The 25,704-nt window shown below is 48.6% G+C and overlaps 1 protein-coding gene and 1 long non-coding RNA gene across 2 annotated transcripts; both read right to left on the reverse strand.

Moving 5' to 3' along the window:
• Positions 1-49: 49 nt before the first annotated feature.
• Positions 50-3,428, reverse strand: LOC125406401 (uncharacterized). The gene is made up of 4 exons (XR_007233892.3): positions 3,283-3,428; positions 2,016-2,276; positions 1,003-1,060; positions 50-582 (listed from the first exon to the last, which is right to left on the reverse strand). It is a non-coding gene; the product is annotated as an uncharacterized LOC125406401 (long non-coding RNA).
• A 19,635-nt stretch (positions 3,429-23,063) lies between these two features.
• Positions 23,064-24,617, reverse strand: Kcna10 (potassium voltage-gated channel subfamily A member 10). The gene has a single exon (XM_048443400.3). The coding sequence runs from the start codon at positions 24,588-24,590 to the stop codon at positions 23,064-23,066; it is 1,527 nt and encodes a 508-aa protein (XP_048299357.1). The 5' UTR covers positions 24,591-24,617.
• Between the last annotated feature and the right edge of the window lie 1,087 nt (positions 24,618-25,704).

Consider the following 25,704-nt stretch of genomic DNA (forward strand, 5'->3'; position numbering starts at 1 on the left):
CAAGTGGAAAGCTCCTAATAAACACTGCATTTCTTCAAAGACTGTTTTCTCTTGTTTTTAATGGTACTGAAGCTCCGCACTAATATGGGGTTGGGCTTTGTCTGCCATGTACTGTGTGGGCAGAGCTGTGATCAAATGAGCCGGGGAGGGATAGGGTTATGGTTGCCTGGTAGGAACTTTCACCAAGGGAAGGGCTATTTCAAGCTGAGGTGAAGGAGACTAGGCATGTGTTGTCCACCTGTCTTCCCACTCTAGAGCTTTCTAGAGGAGGCCATCTGAGGATTAGAGGCAAGGGTGTGGTGTTGGGGCTGCCAAGGAAACTCAGGCCGTGGAGAGGATGCCTCCAGGTTAACAACGAGTAGGGCTTCACTGCTGTTGCAGACAAGGATGGGAAATGCAGGAGCTCCCCGAAGGGTCCAGGGTCCAACGCTGCTGCTGATCTGTGGTGACTGGAACCCCGGGCAGTGTCCAGTTCTTTCTTAGGGCACACACTGACCGTCAGTGCCCAGGGCATCTTCGTGCTGGTGTGCTGTGAGGCTGGCAGTTGAGGTCAGGGGCCAGCTGTCGAGTTCCCAGGGAGGACTGTGGTGTCAATGGAAGGCCCTCACCCTCAGCCAGGCACAGTCATGAAAGAGCCATAACAGGGTGAGAACACACACTCTCTCTCTCTCTCTCTCTCTCTCTCTCTCTCTCTCTCCCTCCCTCCCTCCCTCCCTCCCACTCCCTCTTCCTCCCCTTCCTCCTACCCCCACCCCTCTCTGTGCAGGAGAGCACGTGGAAGTCAAAGGACAGCCTTGAGCATCATCCTCAGGAACACTGTCCACTTCTTTTGAGACAGGATTTCTCATTGGCCTGGAGCTGGCTCACTGATTAGGCAGGAGCCTCAGGCATTCTCCCGGCTTTGTCTCCAGTGCTGGGGGTACAACTGTGTACCATTATGCCCAGCATCTTTCCATGGCTTCTGGGCCCAAGCTCAGCTGTTCATGCTCATGAAACAAGTACCTTATTGACTGAGTCATCTCCTCAGGGCTGGTACTGCCTCCTCTTGACTGGCTTTTCCCTAGGAAAATGTAAGAATTCAGGCGTCTGTCATGTCAACAAGAGTCAGCCTTTTGCGTTTATAGTTACGTCGCACAGTGGTAGTGAAGGACTAGACCTGTTTTCACTGGTGGAGCCAACCCCCCTCTCTTGGAAGGCCTTGAAATGGGGCAGGCCCCTTGCTTCCTGTTTCCATTCCACTTTGGACAACGGGCAAATGGAGGATGGGTAAGATAGGCAGAGTCTGGGGCTGGAAGCTCCAGACTTGGTAGTGATACTTCAGAGGAGACGTGAGAGAGGGTGGGAATGTTCTTGACTGTCCCAGTGGGGGTGATGGTGGAATTATATTACTGACCTGGGGTCTTTCTCAGAAGTAACCAAACACATAGAGATGAGGGACGAGGGCAGTGGAGACACCACCCACCCTCCCGTGGTACCTGGGAGGGTCTGAGGGGCAGGCCTGGCCTCTAACAGGGAAGGAGCAGACCTTGGCTATGGGGATGAAGAGTTGGAGGAATGGCTCTCTGGGGAGCTGAGAGTCTGGGATGACTTGAGGCAGAGGCATGAGAAACTATAAAGCATCTCAGGACAGGAGTGGTACCCTCAGTGGTTAGGCCCTGGTCTCCGAGCCTCAGGGGCCGGAAAGGAAGGCCATTGCTGGGAAGGAGTGAGAACTGGCTTTGCCAAGCCTCACTTTTCATACACAGGACCAATGCAGTCTGTCTGTGAAGAGTGAGACAGAATTGGGTCAGTTCATTATTTCCAGTCTTTGTATAGATTTTTTTTTTTTAAAAAAAAGAAGTAAAAGAGTTATTGGTTTAGCTTACAAAAATCCTGTTATGTGTTTCAGAGGTTTACATTTAACAATTGTGTTTTAAATACTCAAACCTCATTTGGAGACCGTGGAGAAAGTCTAAATGAGGTGACGGTCATAAACTCAAGGCTTGAATCCAACACACTCGCTTCATAATGCTCACCTGGCCCTGGTGGTGCTCCATGTCAGAAGCTGGTGAGGACACAGTAAGCCTGGCATAGCATCCCCATCCTGGGGTCCTCTGGGTGTGGCCTGCACGGTGATCTGTGGCCTTGGTCCTGCTGTTAACCCAGGCCAGTGTTCTGCCTGTGATGCTCTCCACACTAGCCGCCTTCCGGGCGCATTTCTGTCATCTACCAGGTCTCGCATCCACAGCCTGTCTTCAGAATGTCCCTGAACGGGCTGGTGTTTAGTCTTGATAGCACTGCAAGGACAGTGGGGGAAGGGTGGGCTAACTGCCTTTAGAGAATTGCTATATACAACGGGGTCCTCTGTGTGCTGGGCTTTGCCAGGGATGAATGAAGGGACCACCAGCACATCTGTGTGGTTGGCAAGGGTGAGGGATGCTCTTCAGGACTGGGCTGGCACACAAACACTTCCCACTGCCTATGTCTGGTGGCGGACCAGTCTGCAGAGAGAACAGCGGGGGCCCCTGGGTGGCTGTTGTGTATATCCTCACCCAGCACCCAGGAGCGGGGCTTTGAGTCACCTTCTGCTCCTCTTGTCTGCTCTGCCCTTCTCTTCTCGCACCTTCAGTTCTCTTCACACTCAGACCAACTTAAATATCATCTGCTCTAGAATGGTACCCCACCCCTTTGCTTCCTGGGCTGTCACTCAGAAGTGCCATTTAAAGCAGCATTTCTGAGTCACAGTTATACATATGTCTCTGACGGGGATGCTTCAGGACGGTGGGGCGTCTGTCTGTCCTCTGAATCCTCAGCTGTATGGTGAGGCTGAGTTCCCAGCACAACACAGAGGCTCAGCCTGTGCCTGCAGGCATCTGTGCCTTGGTGGTTTATATACCTCTGACAGAATGCCGTGAATAGTGAGTGGGAGAAACATGAGAGAAAGGACACAAACACAGACACACAGGGACACACACAGAGACACACATACAGACATACACACACACACACACAGAGGGACACACACACACAGGGACACACACAGACACAGAGACACACACACAGACATAGACACATACACATACACATACAGAGGCACACATACAGACACACACACACAGACACACACAGACACAGACACACACAGGTCCACACACAGACACAGACACAGAGACACACACAGACATAGACACACACACACGCTCATGCACAGACACATGTTTGCACATGCACTGCTCAGAGTTGACAGGCAAAACTCTCAGGCCTCCTGTCCATTTCCAGCCCCCCTTCCTCCCCAGCACTCACCTCCTTGCCAGTTCTCTTGCTAATAAGAGGAAGCATTAGCCTGCGGAGCTGCTTGGAAAGGAAGTCTTTGAAATGGAAATGTTATGACAAAATGATGGATTGTTTTCCTGGAGCTGTGTGGTTTGTTTCTTCCTAGTGGCAGAAGGGAGAACAGAACAGACAGGAATAGCAGTGGCTGCCCCATGGCGGGGTTCAGAATAGTGTCCTGCGGTGGCACCCATACCGAAAGCAGGAAGTAGGGAAAGGTGAGGGCGGCCGAGAGACAGAGCCTGGCTCCTGTCAGGTGCTCTGGTCATCCCTGGGGGACACAGCTTGCAGCAGCTGTGGGGAGGAGGCAGTACCGACGCCAAGAGGGGCGTCTGGGCTGCCCATCTGCCTGGGTCACACCCAGCATCACACAGCTGGCCTCTGTCTTCTCTGCTGTCCACTAGGCATTCTGTGTTTCTCGCCTTCTCTGTCTGTCACCGGATGCTGCTCATCCTTCATGCCAGCTTAAATGTCACCTCCTCTGAGAAGGTGCCTATTACATCTAAGCCCTTTTTCCCCAAACCACAAGAATGATGATGGCTGAGTCCTAACCCCAAATTGAACCATTTTAGGATGTGACACCCTGCTCTAGGGGCTGTGTTTGTTGGTGAGCACACAGAAAGACCCTCCCACGTTACAAAGCTTGTGTTCTGCAGAAACGCAAACCGTGGAGATAACAGATGAATCCATGAAGGCCTAGGAGCAAAGCCCGGTCTAGCGTTTGCCTGGAATGCACAAGGTCCTGGGTTCAATTCCTAGCACTGCAAACTAGACAAAGCAAACACCGCGAAACAAGCAAATGGAAAGTGCGTGTGGGTCTCAGTGCCACGGGGTTGGGTGGAGACTTTGAACAAGATTAAGAATATTGAGCTTTAAGGTGTGGCCAGAAGGGTAGGCTCAATGAGGAGGCAACAGTTAGACAAAGATACGAAAGAAGGTTAGCAATGCACTAACGGGAGAGAGAAGTTATCGATGGGTAAACAAGAATGCGCTATTTTTTGCTTATCTTGCTTGGCTTTCTAATGAAATATGAGTCATTTCTAACTTTTTATAGCATTTAGTATTGGCATAGAGGTTCTGTAGATGAATGTTGAGGGAATAAATAAACCCAGCCCTCCACGCTCCGGCCCAGGAGTCAGCGCTAGTCCTGGAGCGCCCTCTAGTGACCAGATCTCAAATGCCAGCCTAGAGCATCTTGTTTATACCTGGGGCATTCTTGCCCACCTCAGAAGACTTTGGGAGCATTGGTCAAGCAGACAACAGATTTGACTGCTTACCTCACACAGTGGCAGTTTCTTCAGAGCTACCACAGGAAAGAAGGTCCCTGTCCAGCTGTTAACCTTTCTTTCTGTTTTTGTTCTATGGAGTCCTCCCTTTCTGATCTTTCTGGATTGCTGTAATATTGACTGAGCGATAAGCTGAGCTATCCAGGTGCGACTGTGTTACTGTGTGTGTCTTAAGGGATTCAGGTGCAGCACTTCCAGGTTAGCAGGGGAGCCTGCCCTACCCCTCCACAGTAGTTACAGCCTAGCATCCCACCCATGGAACCATATGCAGATTTGGGCCAGGAGCTAGGGCTGGGCCTTAATGAGTTGGGCAGAACTGTTTCTCTCTTCTTGTCAGTAGAGTTGCAGTTTTCGTTTGAGGATTATTGTGGCCTTGGCTCTCTCCTCTGGTGTGGCTGTCTGGTGTGTCTCCTCTGGCTATGGTTGTATCCCATAGCCAAGCTTGACATTTCATTGCTGGTCTCCAAGTTCAGGCCCTGACAGTTGAGAACCTCCTTCTTTCCCAGGGCTCTATTTAACATCGAGACTAGAATACCTGTGCTCTTGGAGCTTTATTCTTAAGGCCCATGAGAGGGGACTAGGAGCCTCTGCAGATAAGCCTGTATGTGTCTGGCAGTGTCCTGGGCCAGCCATACCCCTGGCAGCAGCTTTGAACTGGTGCTTGGGAAGACCTGAAAATCAGGTCTTCTTTGCAGCTCTAACCCCAGTCACAGTCTCCATACTAACTCCCTGGAGCCCAAGTCTGGATGCATGTTCCCTATGCATGAGGACAATAAACAAAGAATAGAGAAGCCCCAAGTGCTTTTCTAAGCCTGCAGGACTCCTGGAAGTCCCAGGCACAGCCAACAGAGAGAGGATGGATTAGAAATCTGAACTGTTCAGAGATGGTCTTTAGCTGAAGAATCAGAGGAACTGGCCCTAAGACTCCACATGGACATGCCCATCCCTGGACCAGCCTGGCTGTGATCTGGACCAGCCTTTGAGGATTTATTTGGATCTAAGAGGGACAAGAAGAGCTTTGTCAGCCTGCAAGGCAATCTCTGCAAAGTCCAGTGGGTGTCTGCACATATGTCTCCTGGACCTATTTCTGCCAACTCCTGCCTCCTAGAAGAGGTGCTTGCCTGGAGAGGCATCCTTACAAGAGATGTCCAACCTCCTTTTCATGCTTGTCAGCCTGTACAAGAGGTTATCACTTTATGGATGGAATCCTAGCCTGCCTGCACTCAGGGACAGAGAGGTCCCTAGGTAGGACATTTGGCAGCCAGAGGTCCCTGTACAAGGAAGGTGAAAAGACATAGCTGACTTGGCCTGAAGTATGGGGGTTGTATATCCTGGGCTTTCTTGAAGTACCTTTCTGCCTCATCTGATCCCTCCTGGGTGTGCGTAGCACCAGGTGCTAAAGCCACAATGGTGAATAGAACATCATTCTTCATCCACACAGCAATACGGAGTGTGTAAGCCAGCTTTCGGTCATAAGGATAAACCACCCTAGAAAACTGACTTACAAGGAGGAAGGGATTATTTGGGGTGTCATGGGCTTCTGTCTCTGGTTGGTGAATTGTGGTGTTCCGCAGAGAGACAGCTTTTCATGGTAGGGAGTTCGTACTAGAACAAAGCTCTGTTTATGTCATAGAAACAAGGAAACAAAGACAAAGTGACATTGAAGAGTTAGGGCCCCAACACCCCCTTCATGGACACACCCCATGACATGGCTCCCTCTCACTAGGTACCTTCTAAAGGTCCCACCAGCTCCCATTAGCGCCACAGACAGAGGAGCCTTAATCACAGGTCCTTGGGGTGGGGGAGCACTCCAAATCTCAGCTTCAGCAGGTGCAGGTAGGGAGAGCTATGGGAAGTTCTCTCCTGGTGAGGTTTATGGGGAGGACCACATTTTGGGTTTACATCTTTAATATTCCATCCCATTGTCCTCCCAGTTGGTTGCGGTGTCCTAGAAAAGCTGGTAATTCTGAAATCAGATTCCATCTGCCAGACGGTTATTTATGCCAACGAGCAGCGCAGACATCTCCAGCCCGTTCTGTGTCCTAGTTGCTGCCCCAGACGCTGTGGTTTCCACCCAGTGTCGGCTTCAGAGCCTGGCTGTGTGACGGGGGGGGGGGGGAGAGGGGGGTGTGAATGGTCTGGGCTCTGAGGACTCCAGACGCGTGCGCTCTCTTCTCCAGAAACTCGGTTCACCCCGTGGTTAGAGGGGGGCCTGTCTGGCTTCCCTGTCTGCTGTTCCAGAGGAACACCTGGACTTCTCTAGCCTCTATGTAGGCTGCAAAGGTCCCCGGGTGATATGATGTGGCCTTTGTCATCTCACCATGGATAGCTGGAGGGGCTGAGAGCTGGGACAGGATGGGGACAGATGGGAAAGGGGGAGGCTATGGGCTGACTTCTAGCCCTTGAATTCATATGCTATGCTCTAGCTCCCAGTGTAACTGGGTTTGGAGATGAGGCCTTGAAGGTTAAATGGGGTCATGACGATGGACCTTCTTTATCTGAGAGAAGGAGGGAGAGACGTTAGACATATGTGTGCATAGAGAAGGGCGGTCACAGCTGAAAGTCAGAAAGAGGAGGCTCCTCAGAAACCAACCTTGTCAATACTTTGCTCCTGGATTTCTAGGCCCCAGATTTGGTGTCTGAGCCTCCCATTCCATGGTATTCTGTTATGGTGGCCTGAGCAGCCCCAGTCCTGGATGCTGCAGGTGACTCTATCCAGGAGGCTAGCAAATGCTCAACCCTGCCTGGAGGGCAACGTGAGGGGTTGCCCCCTAGGACATATTTTTGAAGGTTTCAGCAGCTCTGTCCATTGGCTGTCTGATAGGCAGCTATAGTGTGGAGCAGAGGGCTCTCTTTCCAGTCCTCTAGGCCACAATGCAGAATGGCAGGTAGGGGTGTGTGTGTGTGTGTGTGTGTGTGTGTGTGTATGTGTGTGTGTAGACATGCCATGACTGCTTTTCTGGATGAAAGAAGACCTGACCTTCCAGGTAGAAAACATTCTGGAATTCACCTCTTGGACATCAGAGACTGGGCCCACAGGAAGGTCAGCTTATCGTGGGAAGACTTGTCTAGTGACTGCTGCCACCATGCATGGTCCCTGGAGCATTCTTGCTTCATCATAAATGCACGGACTCACACTTCTTCACCAGGACACAGGCCTTTGTCGTCACATCTCCTGGCTTTGACCTCCTGCCTCTTGTCAAGCACCACTGTGATCACATGGAAGCCACCGAGACGCTCCAGGCCCACCTCCCCATCTCCAGATTCTCAGCATAGTCACATCTGCAGTGTGCCTTTGGCTATGTAAGATCATATATGTTGTGCTCTGAGGGATTTGAATGTGAGTGTCTTTGGGGGAGCTTACTCAGTCTGGAAGCCCTTTGTTGTGAAGTTCATGTCTAGGGTCCCTTCTTGAGATCCAAGCGGTCCTAGGGAAAAGTTTATGTGGAGATAGAGGTTCCCCATCCACCTGCCTGTGATCTCCTCCTTGGGTGGGATGACAGAGACTTCTTACAGAGCCATCTCTGGGCAGGACCCTTCTCTTTGGCCACCGCAGGAAAATTCATTAGAATTCTACTCCTGTCTCCAGCATTAATCTGTCCCAAAGTATACAGGGAGGGCTGCTCATGCAAGTCTGGAGTGCCCGGCCTGAAGCTAAACCAACGCCACCAGACTCTCCTTCTGGTAATTCCCACCTCGACCACCTTATTTCTCCATTCTCAGGAAGAGCTACTGCTATAAAGAGAAGGGGAAAACTTGACTTATAGAGTGAAAGACATGGACCAGACTCCATCATAAACAGGCAGGGGAAGGCAGGAACTGCTTTAAAGCCCTGGAAACTAACGAGTTCCCTTCATGTTCTAGGATTGTCACCTGGGTGCAGTGTGAGGCTGGTTTCCATGTGGGCAGGGAACTGATCACCAAAGCCAGAAATTACAGATGGGGGTACTGCCTGACACTAGCTTTACACACACACACACACACACACACACACACACACACACAAATATTCTGGGCTCAGTGTAGATAGGTATCTTGTGGGATTTCTTTCGGTTACAGGTGGCATTGTTTAGCTGTAGAAATAACCTTTAAAGGTCAGATAAATCTGAGTATGTTAGAATGGGTTCAACTCACTGGGCTATGTGACCTTGTCCTTTCTGGGCCTCCATTGCCATGCCAATAAAATTGAATCCACAAGAATTGTGACAGTGGTAGCCCTAAAGTGACAACGAGGTAGTGGATGTGGAAGTGTTGTGTACAGGAGGGCCAACCTTGGAGGAGAGTAGCTATCTGTGAAGGAACACAAACAGGCCAGAAGCTCTCAATTCTTGGGAAGTTGGCTACCAGGACGGCCTGCACCTTGGTGGTAGAAACTTGGGTGGGGCACCCAGCGGTCACTACAGTGTGGTAGGCAGTATTTTCACACAGTGGGATGCCCAGCTCCTTCTGTTTTAGTCTTCTCTTGGAAGACCCAGCACTACGTAGGCAAATGAGAGCAGCCCGTAGGACACTTTACCCAGTGAGTAGGGCACAAAGGCACAACTCCAGACTTCCTGAATGGCCTCTGGCAAACCCTCCATAATCTCTGGCTTAGTGTGGGCTGGCTTCAGCAACAAGCTGGTAACCAATAGGAAAGGCAGCTCAACAGGTCATTACTTTTGAAGTTGGGTTGTGAAGACTGTGGGGGGGGGCTCTTACTTCCGTTCTTTCTTGCCTAGGAGGCAAGAAGAGTGTTGTGGGCTACCATGTGGCAGGGCCGTTGTGGCAAAGCTCTGAGACTGTCCTCCAGGCCACAGCTAAGGAATTTGCCCCTTCAGTCTGTGAACCTGGAAGTCCTCCAAGCCAGGCAAGCCTCGCCGTAACAGCGGCACAGGACAACTTCCCCGGGCACGTGGGTAGTATTTGTGAGATGGAACTGTGCTCACAACTGCTGGGTCATTCCCCCAGCCTCTCACTTGTTAGTTTTGTTGCTGCGGTTCCGAGCCTGGTCTCTGGCCACATCTGCATATCCCAGCCTGAGACCCTTCAGCCTTTTTGTGTGTGCTGGGATTACAGGCCTGCGCCGCCACACCTGGCACCAGGGGTCCCTTTCTGAGAGGGTGAGAGAGGAACCAGGACATTGAGGAACTAAGATGGACTCAAACAGTCGAATGAAAGCAGTTTTGTCTTCACAGATCACTGGTGGGAGCTGTTTTTAGAAACCATCCAGTCTCCTGGAGGAGAGCAGAGGACAGACGCCCCTCCCTCTGGCAGACATTCCCAGCATCACTCAGGCGTTGCTCTCCCTTTCCTTCCTCCCAGCCCCTCATCTGTCTCTTCTGCGCTCCCTCCCAAAGCCTGAGAGGCACCAGGCATCCTTATCCTCAGTACCTCAATGGGTGACCTTTTTTGAGGTTAGCAGGGTGGGGCCTGTTTCAATATGCCTGATGATCTTCTGCAAAGGGGAAGATTTGAAGAAAGAGAGACAGAGAGAGGGAAGGCAATGTGAAGACACAGAGGGAGAAGACAGCTGTCTACAGGCCCAGGAACCAACTCTGTTGGTACTTCAACCTTGGTCTTGGTGCCTCAGGACTGTTAGTTATTAAGCCCCTAAACTGTGGCCTTGCCAAAATAGCCTTAGCACACTGATATTGACACTTCCCAGAAGATGCAGACCGCACATCTAAGTCCCAGAAAAGCACACGTCCTTTAGGATAGCGGAGAGGCTCTTTCTCTGTTCTCTTTCATTTCCTCTTTGAGCAAATGCTGGCTTCTGCTAAAGTGCTCTCGGCAGGACCCTCTCAGCGATGGACTGCAATGACGTCAGAGAAGGCTGCCAGGAGACATGGGCGATTCTCTGAGCTCTTTAGAGTCTGCTCCATCAACAGGAAAGCAGGGCACATCCTCCAGCTCTCTGAGCAGCAGGGATGTTGTGAGGGCTCCATGGATAACAACGTCTGTGTGATGGATACCACAGATCCACAGCACGGAGGACTGCTACGGCTATGCCTGTGCTAGGACGCTATCTGAGGATGACACTGGGTGTCACAGGGGAGTGGGAGGTAGGCACTCCTTCAGGGAAAATCTGGAACTGTCTTAAGGGGCTCAAAGATGGGAGGCCGATGGCCATGCTCCAACCTGTCGACAACCTGGGAGTGTCCTGCTCTGAGTTCAGGTTCATGGTTACCAAGTGACAGGAGGGAGCATGCTTATGTTTTTAACCATTTCCCGAGAGCTCGTATGAAAGGAAAAAAAATCCCAAAGGACCATTTACTTACTGACTGTACTGTGAAAGGACCTTTATGTTTGATTTATTTTTCATCAGTCTCTATTATCATAATAGAATATCTAATCTTAATATAAGTAAAAATACTTACTTGGTCTCAGAGTTCTGGAATTTTCTGTCCATTACCATTTGGCTCTGTTGTTGTACTTGATGAATGGAACTGTGACAGAGAAAGCCCCATCACTTCAGGGTCAGGTGTGGGTACAAAGGAAGGAAGAGACTGGCATCCCATAATCTCTTTTGAGGGCACATTTCCTAGTGGCTTAAATTGACCCCAAATCTCCCACCTTCTGAAGTTCCAACCATCTTCCAGAGCTCCAGGCTGGGGACCAAGCCTATGACACGTTGACCCTTGAAGGACAGGCCTGATGCAAACTTAGCAACATCTTATTTAATTTTCCTGTAATGAATCACAGCACAGTTAGCAGGGTTAAGTCACTAAGAGTTGGAGTGCCTTGGCCATAGCCGTTCACCAGAGTTGAAATTTTGAATTTAGATCTATTATACAAAGCATCTAACGTACACATTCACACAGTGTGTTGGGAGAACAAACAGGGCACTTCCTGCTTGGGTTTCTCTAGCAAACACAGTGTTCAAGTTTTTATTAAAGCAAAGCAAAGCAAAGCAAAGCAAAACAAACCCCACCATTAAAATGGTTCAGCCTGAAGAGCTCCCTTTCAGAGACCTGCAGCAGGGATTAGACCTGCATTCTGTGTTCTTCTCCAAGAAAACATTTTCCTTTCCTTTTCTCCTTCTTTTCCTCCACGTCTCTGTCCAACTCCAAGGAGATGGCGGCACACTTTGCTCTTTCTATTTATTTACACGGACAAAAGGATCCTCTACTTTCTTCACCTGCGATTTCCGGCATTCTAGCAAGAAAGCTTCCCTTCCTTGCCTGCCTCCCTGCTGTCTCACTGTCTCAGGTTTCTCTCTCTCTCTCTCTCTCTCTCTCTCTCTCTCTCTCTCTCTCTCTCTCTCTCCATTGCCACAATGTAAAGTTAAGCCTCCTGTTTTCTGTTCTCTGGACATCAAAGACCATCTTTTGCCTTTCTTGCTTCATCCAGAACTTCTGTGACTTGCATTCATGTTCAACATTGAACCAGCCCCGCCCGCAGGCTTCAGAGTCTCTTCCAGTTGGGCGTAGTCATGTGCTATTCGATGGGCAGAAAATGAACGCCTTCATTTCCACTCCCTCATGTCTAGGGACGACTTACAAAAGGCCAGTGTTGCTGCTTGAGAGGTGGGGGTACGGGAAGGGCAGGCATGACTGGGCTTCCTATGAACTCACAGGGAGAGATCAGGACTTAGAAGGGTACACTTGCAGGGAGAGGCCTCTTACTCACAGGGAGGGTGGGAGTTCCAGGATCTTCTGTAACTCATATCTGCTTTTTCAAGGGCAGGGAAGCCTCTCCTTGACTGCCTCGGTAACCCTGGAAACGGCTTGAGCATCTGGCCATAGCAGGAACCTGGAGGATGTTTGAGGAAACCAGTCGATAGATTCCTGTCTCTACTCTAACAAAGTTAGTCCTTGGCACACTGTAGGGAGCCAATTATGTTCTGCTTGGACTTTGAGGGGAAAAAAAAATAGAGAATTTGGGGCCTGCAAACTAAATTCAATGCCAATAAGTTACTTAAAATCAAATTTTATGGGTAGGCCTGGGGTTGTAGTTTAGTGTATAGAATGCTTGCCCAGAATGTAGAAGGTCCTGGGTTTAATCTCCAGTACTGCTTACCACTGACGGTAGTGGTGCTTGCCTATAATCAGCGCCGTGGAGGAGCAGGCAGGGAGATCAGAAGTTCAAGGTCATCTTTGGCTATGTAGCTTGTGCTATATGAGACCCAGAGACCCAGTCTCAAGAAAACAAACAAACAAGATGGTTCTGAAGTTATCTTCATTAGTAAAGTGCTCCCATAAACATGAAGTTTGATCCCCAGAACCCACAGTGAAAAAAAAAACAAAGCTAAACAAAACAACAACAAAACAAAACAAAAAGGCACGCTAGCTCAGACCGGTGGTCCCAGGGCTAGACAGGGAGAAACAGACACGTCCCTGGGGCTCATTGACTGGCCCGTTCAGCCTACTTGGCAAAGAGTTTCGGGTCACTGAGAGGCTGTGTGAAAAAATCAGCACCTGAGGAATGACATTCGAGGTTGACTTCTGACCTACACACACGCAGTGTATACAATGCATATTCGTGTACACATCACTTGCACATATATGTGCAAGGACACACACACGCACACATATGCACCACCACCACCACCAAAACGCAAATAAACATTTTTCCAAGTAGGTAGGTCATAATTAATGTCAGTTTGGGAGGCATGGGGGTGCTTGGGGTGGCTGAGGGGGGGGGCTCTGATTTGGTCCTTCCATGTCTTATTTCTTTACTACCTATCATGTACCCAACACTGTGCTGGGGTTAAACCGCTTGGAGATGCAGCTGTCATCTCTGGAAGGTTCACAAGTTACAGGTGGGTTTTTATCCTAAGCTCTACCCACCACTCACAGAATCTTTATCAGTCATTTAAGGGTAAAGTCACGGTTTGCTAATTTGACTTTTGCATGGCACGCTTTGCACCTTGCTAAGAGTCTCACAGAGCACCCCGTTTATATCTCATGATAATCTTACAAGTGTGGTGTTCCAATTTTTTCTATATATTTATATTGGGTGCACGCGGGGAGCAATGGAGGCTGGAGAGGAGGGCTCAGCCCTCACTTCTCTGGTTCCGAGGAGTACAAGATCATCTAGAATTCCTAGTGAGAATCACGCCTTCTCTCCCCAAGCCACTGACTGACACTTCGGCCATGGGAGTAAAATAGCATTCATTATCTCGTGACATTTCGAAGGAAGCCTTTACCTCCGCTTCCCCTGAGATTCCATAACAAAAGTTTGTCTGATCTGCTTCTCCCCATCGCCGTGCTCTTTGCCATCCCCGGCTCCTTTTCATCTCTCTGTTTGAGGGCAAACGTTCCCCTGACAGCAGTCCCGGGGGAGATCGGGCTGTCTTTCTTCTTTTCCCTTCAAAGGGCCTTTGAGCACTCCACTCCGCCGGGAGGATGGGGTATGTTTCATCTTTCAGTGGGCTCCAATCAACCGCTGAGCAGGGAAGGGCACCTTGTGAGTTTCCTTCCCGTCCCCACGCCCTGGATCCCACAGGGAGGGAAAAGGTGGGTCCTTGGTTTCTGAGGCCGTTGTGCTCCCTGTTTCTGAGAGAGAGCTGCTCTGCTCTTTTGAGCCCGCTGAGATGGGCAGAGGCTGCTCCAGCTGCTGGGTAGTGCTGCCAGGGCTGAGGGAGAGGGAGGCCAGGGGGCTGGTCCACACCCTCTTGAAGCAAAGCCCTGGAAGGACTCGGCAGGGCCCCCATAGAGGCCTTCACCGTGGTTTGGATTTCCTCCTTCTTGCCCTCCTGAGTTCTGCCTGTCTGTCAACGCATCCTGGGGACTGGCTGGGCTGGGGCGGGGCAGGAAGCTGTTCTCTAAGCCAGCGAAGGACTCCCCATCACTTAGAGAGAGCCACAGACTCCATGGCAGTAAATCATCTGCTACACCAGGGCGCAGAACACAACAAGAGCGTCTCGGGAGATGCATTTCCTGCCCCAGTCTGGCATAACTACTTCGGCAGGCAATCAACAATGCAGTTTTACGTACCTTCTGTGGTAGTGTTTCCAACCTAGGTACCAACTCCCTGCAGTGAGGTCAGGAACCCCAGAGGAAGCCGGGAGAGGTGTGTCTAGGAGGGCAGCACCCACTGTTTGTACTTACCTGGGTGGCGTGTCTTAGGATTCCATTGCTGTAATAACCACCATGGCCAAAAAACAACTTGGGGAACAATTTGGCTTATTACAGGTTACGGTCCATCATAAGGGGAAACCAAGGCAGGAGCTCATGACAGGAACCTGGAGGGAGGAACTGGGGCAGCAGCCCTGGAGGAACGCAGCTTCTTGACCTGCCCTCTGTAGCTTACTCAGCCTGCTTCCTTGTGGCATATGGGACCAGAGTGGCATCGCGCCCAGTAGTTTGGGTCCTCCCACATTAATCTTTAATCAAGAAAGTGCCCTACACGTCAGGGCCCGTGGGTCCCAACATAGAAAACTATTTTCCCTAACTGGACCTGTGCAGAGGCGCAAGAAATAACCAGACACAGCTTACACCATTATCACGAAAGGGCATCTCAGGCTTCTCTCCATCCTTAAGATCTACCCGCGTTTATTGTATCCAACATCTCTTAATATCCCCCTCCACTCCCCCCCCCCCCAGTCGATGTGGATACCTCATTAATATTCTTTTTCTGGGGGACATCAGGCTCAGGAGAACACCTGCAACTAAGTCATCAGCTTCAGCAACCACCTCTCCCCAGGCGATCTACATTTTTAACAAAAGAGAAAGGAGAATAGCCATCCTGGCTATTGTTGAGGGCAGTGACAGGCTGTCTGCAGGTCTATGTGACCACCTCAGGTGGAACCCATGGCTTCAGAGCCTGGCTGCCACACCATATAGAAATATGGGCCTACACCTACAGGCTTGCCTGCAGACCAATCTGATGGAGGCATTTTCCCAATTAAGATTCCCTCTTCCCAGATACATCAAAGCTGTGTCAAGTTGACAAAACCCAGCCAGCTCATGATGTGATGCTCTACTAACTTTCCAGTGGAAGCTAGAGATTTAGACATTCCCTATTACATATGTGTCAGGCATACATAAAAATGGTAAAAATGTGCTGCATAGATATACCATGTGCATTCAATAATTACTAAGATTTCGGTGCCCCTGCTTTATGTGTTTGCAGGTGTGTGTGTGTGTGTGTGTGTGTGTGTGTGTGTGTGTGTGTGGTACATGCATGTGAGCATGCAGGTGCTTGCACCCACATGCATGCAGAGGCCAGAGCACGACACTGTGTCTTCTATTGCGCTCCACCGTGCTGTCTTGAGCCTGGGTCACTCACTGAAGGAGACTCTTCTTCTTTTGGCTAGGCCGTCTGGCCAGAAAGTTCTTGGGATCTACCATATCACAGCTAAGTTTGGTCTCTTTCAGGCAACTGGGAAGGAGAGATTAAGGGGGGCAATTAATTCAATAGATATTAAATACCTACTGTATGCTAAAAACAGGCACTTTGAATATAACTAGATTAAAACAAAAATCCCAACTTTTAATGTTAACATTTTAAATGGGGAGTCAACTGACAAAGGGAAATATATATTTATATAAAATATAATCTATATTGTGTATAATAGATAATAAATAATATATATACACAAAAATATTTACGTATATACATATGTAGTCTCTGTTTTGGCTCAGTGGGATACAGCTGTGAACTGAGGGCTGCTAGTCTCCCTGCTCCATGGAGAATGTACTTTTTCAGGGTGTATGGAGGCTGCCTAGCAGAGCATGGATGGGAGGAGGAAACGAGAGCTCTGAGTCTCCACCCTGCTCTTGGCCTTCATCTTAAAGTTCCCAGGACTGAGAACTGAGGCTCAGTCATGGGAATCACACAATTGTGTTGCATGGAGGGGGCACTTGTTTTTCCTGGCTGCCTGGCCAGCTCAGACCCGAAATAATCACACAGAAACTATATTAATTAAATCACTGCTTGACCCATTAGCTCTAGCTTCTTATTGGCTAACTCTTATATATTAATTTAATTCATTTCTATTAATCTGTGTATCACCATGAGGTCGTGGCCTACCTGCAAAGTTTCAGCATGTCTATTTCGAGTGGCGGCTCCGTGGCGGCTCCATTGCGGCTCCCTGACTCTGCCCTTCTTTCTCGTAGCATTCAGTCCTGCTTTTCCTGCCTAAGTTCTGCCCTGCTATAGGTCCAAAGCAGTTTATTTATTCATTAACAGTAATCACAGCACACAGAGGGGACTTCCACATCACAATGGGAATAAAATTGGTTTAGTTTGGGCTGAGTTTCTGTCACTTGCCTAATATCCTCCTGCCCCAGCTTGCGGACTCCCATTGAGAACTTGAGTTAAGGCAGAGTAGGCCATCGGGGACAGGCCTGTGAGAAGCTCAGGGCAGCTGGCTGTGTGAGCAACTGTCTTAGCTTGAGGCCAAGGTGCCAGGCCGCACTGGGTCTGTGCCCAGGCGATGGTGATTCAGTCTTGTAAAATGCCCTTCTCAGACCAGCAAATGCCAGTGTGTCCCAGAGAGGCTGCCTCCAACCAGTGACTCCAACTAGCCTGTCCAGTGCCCCAGGACCCCGGGGAGTGAGCTATGCGGGACTATGCCATAATACCTTTGGTTTGTAAAACACAGGTAGGTGTTAGGTTTCTGACCAAGGTGTGGGAGAGGATAATTTGGCTACTGCCCACATCTGCTGATTTGTGCCATAGGAAAAAAAATATTACTTAGTTTCTTGAAGACTTGGTTTCCCATGAGTTAAGTGGAAATAATGTCTACTGTGTAGCAGTTAAGATGAAATAAGAACCACCCGTGTAAAGCAGCTAAAGCAGGGTAGTTGCTTACTATTTGCGATGTTAACCAACCCTGACTACAGACTACATCCTACAGTGGGTAATTTGATTATTTTACATGTATGTGTGTGCGTTTTGGATAACTTCTGATGTCACTCCTCATATATAGTCTATTTCTTTTTCTTTTTTGAGATAGGGCCTCTCATTGTCCTGGAACCTGCCAATGACAGGCTGGCTGACGGAGAGAGTTGCCTGAGTTCTAATCAGTCTCAATCATAAAGGGGCAAATGCTGAAAGATCGGAGAAAGGAGCAAGCCACAGACAGCTCTTACTTGCTAATTCCTCAGCTGAAAAAGGGCTGAGCGCCTGTCTCATTCTGCCTTATATTCCTCTCTCCACCTAGGTATATCACATCCTGTCTGTCTTTACAGACCTCCAGACTTCTATGGTTAAGTAGTGGCTAACTCCACCCTCTGATTTTCAGACAAGCTTTCTTTGTTAGAGTACAAATAAAATATCAACACAGGGAAGTCCCAGGAATCTGCTGCCTCTGCCTCCTCAGCACTGGTATTAGCAATGCATTATACTACACTAGACTTAAAAAAGCAAAACAAAACATGGATTCTGGGTATTGAACTCGCATCTTTGTGCTTACAAGACACTTTGTTGCCTTACACATCTCCCAAGTCCATGAAGCAATTTTATTTTGTCCTTAGACTCAGTTTCCTCCTGCTGAGGTCTGGATCTGACTAGGATTACAAATCAAGTTCATTTGGTAACTGTTAATCAGTTCCAAAGGAAAACATTTCTAGAGTAACAACTCACTATGTTGAGCCCTCCCTATAGATTGGTGAGACAAGTGTAATTCAAGCCACTTTTTATATTTAGAAGCAAGTTTGTAGACATAGAGTGTATGGATCAGAGTCAGGAGCTCACACATGGGCCTAGTGGCACAGACCAGTGTTCCCGGGAGGCTGGGCTAAGATGATAGTAGATTCAAGACCTACGCAGGCAACAAAAGTTAGTGCAAAACCAGTCTGGACAATTTAATTAGGCCTTGTCTCAAGATACAAAGGGAAAGGAGGGCTGGGCTGTAACTCAGTGATAAAAACATTTGCCTACCATGTATGAGATCCCAAGCTCTTGTACTCAGAGGTGCTGGGGCTTGGGGTGGGGAGAAAGGAAAAGCAAGATAAAAGAAAGAACAAGTTCTTTGCCTGTGGAAGACCTCGTGGAACACTCCTGGCCACTGAGTGAGGGAGGATAAGGAGGACTTCCTGTCCTGCTCCCCGGGGAGGGTGGGGCTAGAGTGAGGAGAAACCTTCACCGTGAGACAGTTTCTTTTTTAAAAAATCATTCTTTATTTTATTTTATTTTATTTTATTTATGTGTATGGGTATGTGCCTGAATGTGTGTCTGTGTACCACACACATACTTCGTGCCTGCAGAGACAAGAAGAGAGCCAGAGCCCCTGAAACTAGAGTTTCAGGGGGGTTGTGAGCCCCCCAGTAGGTGCTGGGACTCAAACTTAGAGTCTCTGATAGAGCAATCAATGAAATGCTCTTAACTGCTAAGCCATCTCTTGAGCACTCCCTCATTAAATTTAGATTCCTATTTTCCATTAAAAGAAACTAGTCCATTGAGGACAAAATTACCTAATTAATAAGAATCCAGACAGGTCTTTGATTTCTAGTCTAGAGGATTTTCTACTCAGAACCCTTTAGATGTTCAAAATGTTTAAAATTACACGTGTGTGTGTGTGTGTGTATGTGTGTGTGTGTATGTGTAGTGTGTGTGCCTGTGCATATGTATGCAGTACCCACAGAGGCCAGAAGAGGACAGTGGATCTCTAGGATTGGAGTTGCAGGGGATTGTGAACTCCAGACCTGGGAACCGGGAACTGAATTCTGGTCCTCTGCCAGAGCAGTAAGCTCTCTTAAACATTGAGTCATCTTTCCAGATCCTTCTTTTTTGTCTATCTGTCAGTCTATCTATCCATCTATCATCTATCTAGTTATTATCTGTCTGTCTAGCTACCTATCATCTATGAATATCCCCCACTGAGTCAAAATTGGGCTGCTCATATATGAATGGGTGTGGAGACATCCACTGGAGCACAGTCAACTTATTAGTGGCCACACCCCCAAAGTAAGTGGACCCCAATCTCTAGCAGCCACCAGTAGTGTTTCAGCTAGAGTGGGGGCTCAAGAGGGTCTCCCCACTCGACCTTGGGATGTCGATTGGTGAGATCTTGGACAGTCAGCCACTGTGAGTTCAGTTGTACAGCCATCCTGACATGCCCAGGAGACACTGCTTCACCTTCGTCCTATTTGACTCTTAGAACTATCCCCATCTTTGGAGATGCTCCTTGAGCCTTGTGGGACAGGCGGGAGATACAGACGCCTAAGTACTCCACAGATGCTTCTTTCTTGCATTTCGTCCACTTGTGAGTTCCTGTGTTAACTGTAATCCAGTGCACAAAGAAGCTTCTGAGGGCTCTGTTTGGGTTTTGAACCTGCCAGCCTCCAAACCGGAACTGTGCAGCCAGTTCTCTTGCGTTCCCAGCTTGCCCGCTCATCCTGAAGGCTACCAGCCTTCCTAGAAGTCTTGAAAGGTGTCTGTCATGCACAGAGGGATTACTGCATATAGAACGTTGCAGGTGTGTGTGAGCTTCCATATGCAAATATTTATGTGCAGATCTTCATAGCCACCTACCTGCCCGCCTTTGGTTCTGTTTTCTGAAGAATCTGCCATATCCGGGGGAACTGTGTGGTCATCGAGGGCCCAGGGGTATAGCACTGGCACTGGTTTACGTTTATTAGATGGTTAGAGTGTGGGTACTGGGACAGTTGAGAGGGACAGAGTACAGGCTTCCTTCCCTGTCTTTTAGGGTTTTGTTTCTCTTGTCCTGGGAGCTTGGTGGGCTGATCGATCTTCTCTTTCAGGAAGGCCGTGTTTTAATTCAGGCCAGACTGACCCAACGGTCATCCTTTGATCAGGCTGGCCTCTGGACACACTCCTGTTTTTTTCTCTCCAAGCTGCTTCATAGGCTGCTGGCTAATTCCTAGCCATCCTAAGGGGGATGAACCCTGAGGCGGCAGACCTGTCTATGTTCCTGGAGCTGTTCTCTGCACACGTGCGTGCACACACACAGACACACACGAAACCACACCACCTGTCCACTGTCCAAGGAAAGTGTTGAGAACCAAGAGGGCAGGGCATGTAACACCCTCATAGGTTGGGAGGAGTTTAGGGACAAGTGTCCCTGGACAGAGGGTTGAAAATCAATTTCAAACTCCTTTCATGCTTCGCCCAACCTGCCCAAACCCTCTCCACTGAGGGAAAGAACTCGAGACTCAGGGTAGGAAATGAACTGCCCTTGTTCCTGTGTCTCCTTAGACTACGTTGGTTTGCTCATCTGTAACATGGGAGTTACACCCCAGAATCAGCCTGTGTTTTGGCCACCCCAACAGCTGGGTTCCACCCTCCATCCTTAATAAGCCAATTTAAAAAGCCAAGTTAATGGAGTGTGAACGAAAGTTCCCAGGAGAAACCAAGCCTTTCACTGAACCTCCTGCAAAGCCAATGAGCAGATTGATACTCCAGGGGTTGTGTAAGGCTGTAGTGTTGCAGGCCCACAGCCGGATCACAATTTGTCTTTAGCACCCTCAATAACCATTCCTTGCTTACTCCTGGGTCTGACCTCACATGCTTGTGATTATCAAGGGAAAACTTTTTTTTCTTTTAACATTTATTTATTATGGTGGTTCAGATGTAATGTACCCCATAAGTCTCGAATATTTGATCCCCAGTTGGTGGTTGTTTGGGAAGGATTAGGAGGTGTGACTTTACTGGAGGAAGCAATTTGAAGTTTTTCAGAAGACTCTTTTGAGTTAACGCTCTACCTCCTGCTTGTGGATCCAGATGTGAGCTCTCAGCTGCTGCTCCGCCCACCGACTGCCATGCTTTAACTCTGCCACCAGACTGTCATCTTCTGGAACTGTAAACCCAGCCACACGCATCCTCTATAAGTTGCTTTGGTCATGGTGTTTTATTATAGCCATAGAAAAGTAACTAATATATTTATTGGGTTATGGGTGTGTGTGTACATTTGTATGGGTGTGTGTGGGTATGTGTGGGTGTACAGGCCATGGTGCTCACATGGAGGTCAAAGGATAACATCATGGGTGGTTCTCTCTGCCTGCCTTCTAGGTTCCAGAGATGACATTCAGGTCATGATTTTATGGACTACTGGTTTCTGTAGTCAAAGTCTAAGAGTATCCTCAAATAAGTCTAAGGCCTGTGGCAGACATGTCCTATCTTTGTTGGAACGCCCTACATGATATGTCCACCAACATGTTCGGAAATGTCTTGATTTGTGATTTTCTATGTTCTACTGTGATACAGCTTCATGAAACTGCTGTCATGTTGGAATATGAAATTTGGGATAACCCGAATCTGTGCTTTCAAACCATGGTCACTCATGTTTGGCTCTGGAACAAATTCTTATCCCCTTTGAGGTAAGAATTGTGGTTTTGCAGAAAAAGATTTCTATAACGTGGCTACATTGGGAAGGTGAAGAAAGACATACAGTGACTATCCGAGCCAGTCTTTGGGGTCCCGGCATGGGGTTTAGACTTAAGTAGAGGGCCAGCAGTTCGTATGGCTAAACAATCTCAGCTAAGGTGCAGTCCTGATGGTCATTGACCTATCACTGTCTCTGCTCCAGTCTCTCCTACAAGATAGTTTGGCAAGTTGTAAATCTCTTTCTGGGGACCAATTCTCCCTCTGATTGGTTCAGCATTTTCCTTTCCCTGACATGAGACTCCTGGGGTGAGAGTCCAGTTCCCTGAAGTACTCTGAAGAGTCTGCTAGCCAAAGGAGGGGCACAACTGCCTGTTCAGAATATACTCATTCCTGCCAGACAGGCTGGCAGCAGGGGCAATCTTCAAACATGCTCTACAGGTTGACCTGATGCCAGTGGATAGACTTGGTTATGCTAAGCAGGCATTGCTCCTAAACAATTCATTGCTACAACTCTGGCCTTTCACTTTACTTATTCAGATTTCTATTTATTCTCTTATTGGTATATGTGGTCTATGTATATATGTGCATGCAAGTTCATATATATATATGTGGCTAGCCATTTATGTGCAGGTACATGCGAAAGCTTGACGTCAGGTGTCTTCTTCAACACCCTTCTTCCTATGTTTTGAGGCAAGGTCTCCCATTAAAACTGAAACTTGCCAAGTAGGCCAGTCTAGCTAGCCAGTTTGTGCCTGGGATTTCCTGTCTCTGTCTCCTTAGTGATGGTATCGCTAGGCCACATCTGCCTAGCCTTTATGTACATGCTGAGGATTCAAATTCACCTCCTCTGCATGCGGCAAGCATTTTACTTACCTTCTCTGTCCAGTTCTGATATTTTGATATGCATCATTCTAAGGAAGACTGAACAACTCCATACTTTTTAATCATTATGTTAAAAAGTAGATTCTGATTTGCTAGGACTGGACAGGCTTGGCTTCTACACTTCCATACTAATAGGTAATATCCATAGTTCTAGTGCAGGAACTGAACTACAACTTCCACAGGAAAGGAGGAGAAATCTTGTAATGGGTTGAGAAGCAGCAGCCCTGGAAGTAGAACAGAAATATGGATTTATTAAAGCAGCTCACACAGTCAGAGATGGCCTGTTGGCCACAAAGCATAATTTTCATCTTTGGGAAAACAGAGAGGAGGGAGAGAGACAGAGAGACAGAGATTCAGAGACTCCCGGGTCGGTCACTTCCTGGACTTCTCTGTGGAACAGCTGCCATTGGTCTTGTTAAGAGAGTCGGTACTCCCCATTGGGGAGCCCACATTGTTTAGGATTCTGTCAATTTCTCCTGGGATGTTTTGCTTCTCCTCATTCTCGGTCTCGCGGTGATAGAAGTAGTTGAAATTGGAGACAATGACGGGTACAGGGAGGGCAATGGTGAGGACGCCGGCAATGGCACACAGAGTACCCACAATCTTCCCTCCTGGGGTGATTGGGCACATGTCACCATAACCTACAGTTGTCATGGTGACCACAGCCCACCAGAAGCCATCAGGAATGCTAGAGAAATGGGATTCCGGTTCATCCACTTCAGCAAAGTAGATGGCACTGGAGAAGAGGATGACCCCTATAAAGAGGAAGAAGATGAGCAGCCCCAGCTCCCGCATGGAAGCCTTCAGCGTCTGCCCCAGGATCTGCAGCCCCTTAGAGTGGCGGGAGAGCTTGAAGATGCGGAAGACCCTTACTAGGCGGATGATCCTCAGGATGGCCAGGGACATGTTCTGTTGGGCACTCGGCTCTGTCTCCTGGACCAGCTCTGTGATGAGGGTTGCGAAGTAGGGGATGATGGAGATGATGTCGATGATGTTCATGATATTCTTGAAGAAGTCTGTCTTGCTGGGGCAGACCACAAACCGGAGCACCAGCTCGAAGGTGAACCACACGATGCAGGTGGACTCTATCATGAAGAAAGGGTCGGTGAACATGGTCTGGGAGAGGCCCGTTTTGTTCGTGTTGATACTGGGGTCCCTGACTACCTTCAGCTCCCTGTCCTCTCGGAACTCTGGGAGTGTTTCCAGGCAGAAGATGGTGATAGAGATGACGACGACCAACACCGAGACCACAGCCACGCCTCGCGCGGCACTAGAGCTCTCGGGGTACTCGAAGAGAAGCCAGAACTGCCGGTGGAAATCATTGGTCGGTAGCAGCGTTTCAGGGTCCTTGATGAAGCCTTCATCCTCCCGGAACTGGTCCATGGCCTCGCTCCCCAATTCGTAAAAGGAGATCTCATCGGCGAAAACATCGATGGGCACATTGGCTGGCCGCCGTATTTTCCCACCAGACTGGTAATAGTATAAGATTCCATCAAAACTAGGTCGGTTTCTATCAAAGAAGTATTCGTTTCTCATGGAGTCAAAAAATTGCATCCTTTTCTCCCGGTCTCCCAGGAGTGTCTCTGGGAATTGATTGAGAGTTCTGAGCTGAGTCTCAAACCTCAGCCCAGCAATATTAATGATCACCCTTTGGTTTCCTTCATTCAAGACCACTGGCTCAGGCCCTGGGGGATCCACGAACTCTCCTGGAACCTTGGAGAAGGCAGTTTCAAGGTTGGTGCCGTCACTGATGAGGACTCTCCAGCTGGGAAAGGGACTGCTACTAGGTCGGCCTTTTGGGTCAAAGTCTGTGGCATAGCCTGGCTCTTCATGGATTTCATCTGCGTTATCAAAATTGACCAGAGCAACCTCCATTTCTTTCCAACCACACACATCCATTCTAGGGAGTCAGGAAAGCAGCATGGAGGCCCCCAGTCTTTGCTGCCTGCTGGAACCTGTGGGGAAGGAGAGGTTTATTATGTGGGAGTCGGAGAAGGATACAGCTGGTTCTTGACTACTGAAGCAAGATATACCAGTGCATTAAACAATGATTTATCCTTGGCTTGAGAAGGAACGCTGTGGGTTTTCAACAACATTCACTTCATCATATTACTTTTGTATGTACAAACTACTAATAAAAATTATGAAGAGCAAAGTGTTTCCAGAACAGTAGGGTCCTCGAACATGGTAGCACAAAGGAGGTTAGCATAAAGGGAAGGCTACCCATTCCTGATAATAAAAAGTGTAATTTTGTATTTATGTGAAGTCCATCATTCTACCTTGCACTTACCCATTGCCATTCTTAACTCTTCTCTTACGCATCCAACAGTCAGTCCTTTATAAATCCTTTTGTTTACATCTTCTCAACATAGCCAGAGCTCTGCTCTTTTCTGTCAACTCCATCACTGCCTCTTGGACCAAGCGGTGAGGTCTGGGATTCCATTAGGAAGATTTAGATGATGGAGGAAGGGTGGCCAATCCACCGTGTCCTTGAGCCCCTCGGCTGGAAGGAGGGAGTAGGGGGTATAGCTAATGTGAAGGTACGTGACATGCTTGGCAGCAGGATGATTATATTTTCGCTATTGCTGCGTTTGTCAACTTTTCCACATTGCAGGAAATTTAGAAATCACTAGCCAGTGGAAGTGTTTTTGGCTTTAGTCTAAGGTGAATAATTTTTAAAGGAAAGCAAATAAATAATCATCTCTCTTTCTTTCTCCCTTTCTCACCCCCTGTGTGTAAGGGACATTTGGGGTTGGGGTAGGACAAATGTGCAAGGCTTGGATATGCATGAACATAGATGAACATTCTTCAGGTTCCTTATAGCTTTGGTTTTTATCGAAGAGCATTATAGCCAGTCAGGCTAAAGTGAGTGTGGAGGGAGAGGCAAGTGACCCAGCCTGAAGTGGCATCTGTTGTGACCATGGTCTTGGAGTAGTTACATTACAGGGGACAGGGAGTCCCTGCTGTGTACAGTGCTATGGTTTCTTCAAAGTGATTTTAAATTCCCTTGTCC

This window comes from Myodes glareolus, chromosome 17 (genome assembly GCF_982192425.1).
Source record: "Myodes glareolus chromosome 17, mMyoGla1.1, whole genome shotgun sequence".
NCBI classification, from domain to species: domain Eukaryota; kingdom Metazoa; phylum Chordata; class Mammalia; order Rodentia; family Cricetidae; genus Myodes; species Myodes glareolus.

Coding starts and splice junctions, on each gene's coding strand:
- Kcna10 (XM_048443400.3), bottom strand. CDS start 24,590: ATGGATGTGTGTGGTTGGAAAGAAATGGAGGTTGCTCTGGTCAATTTT.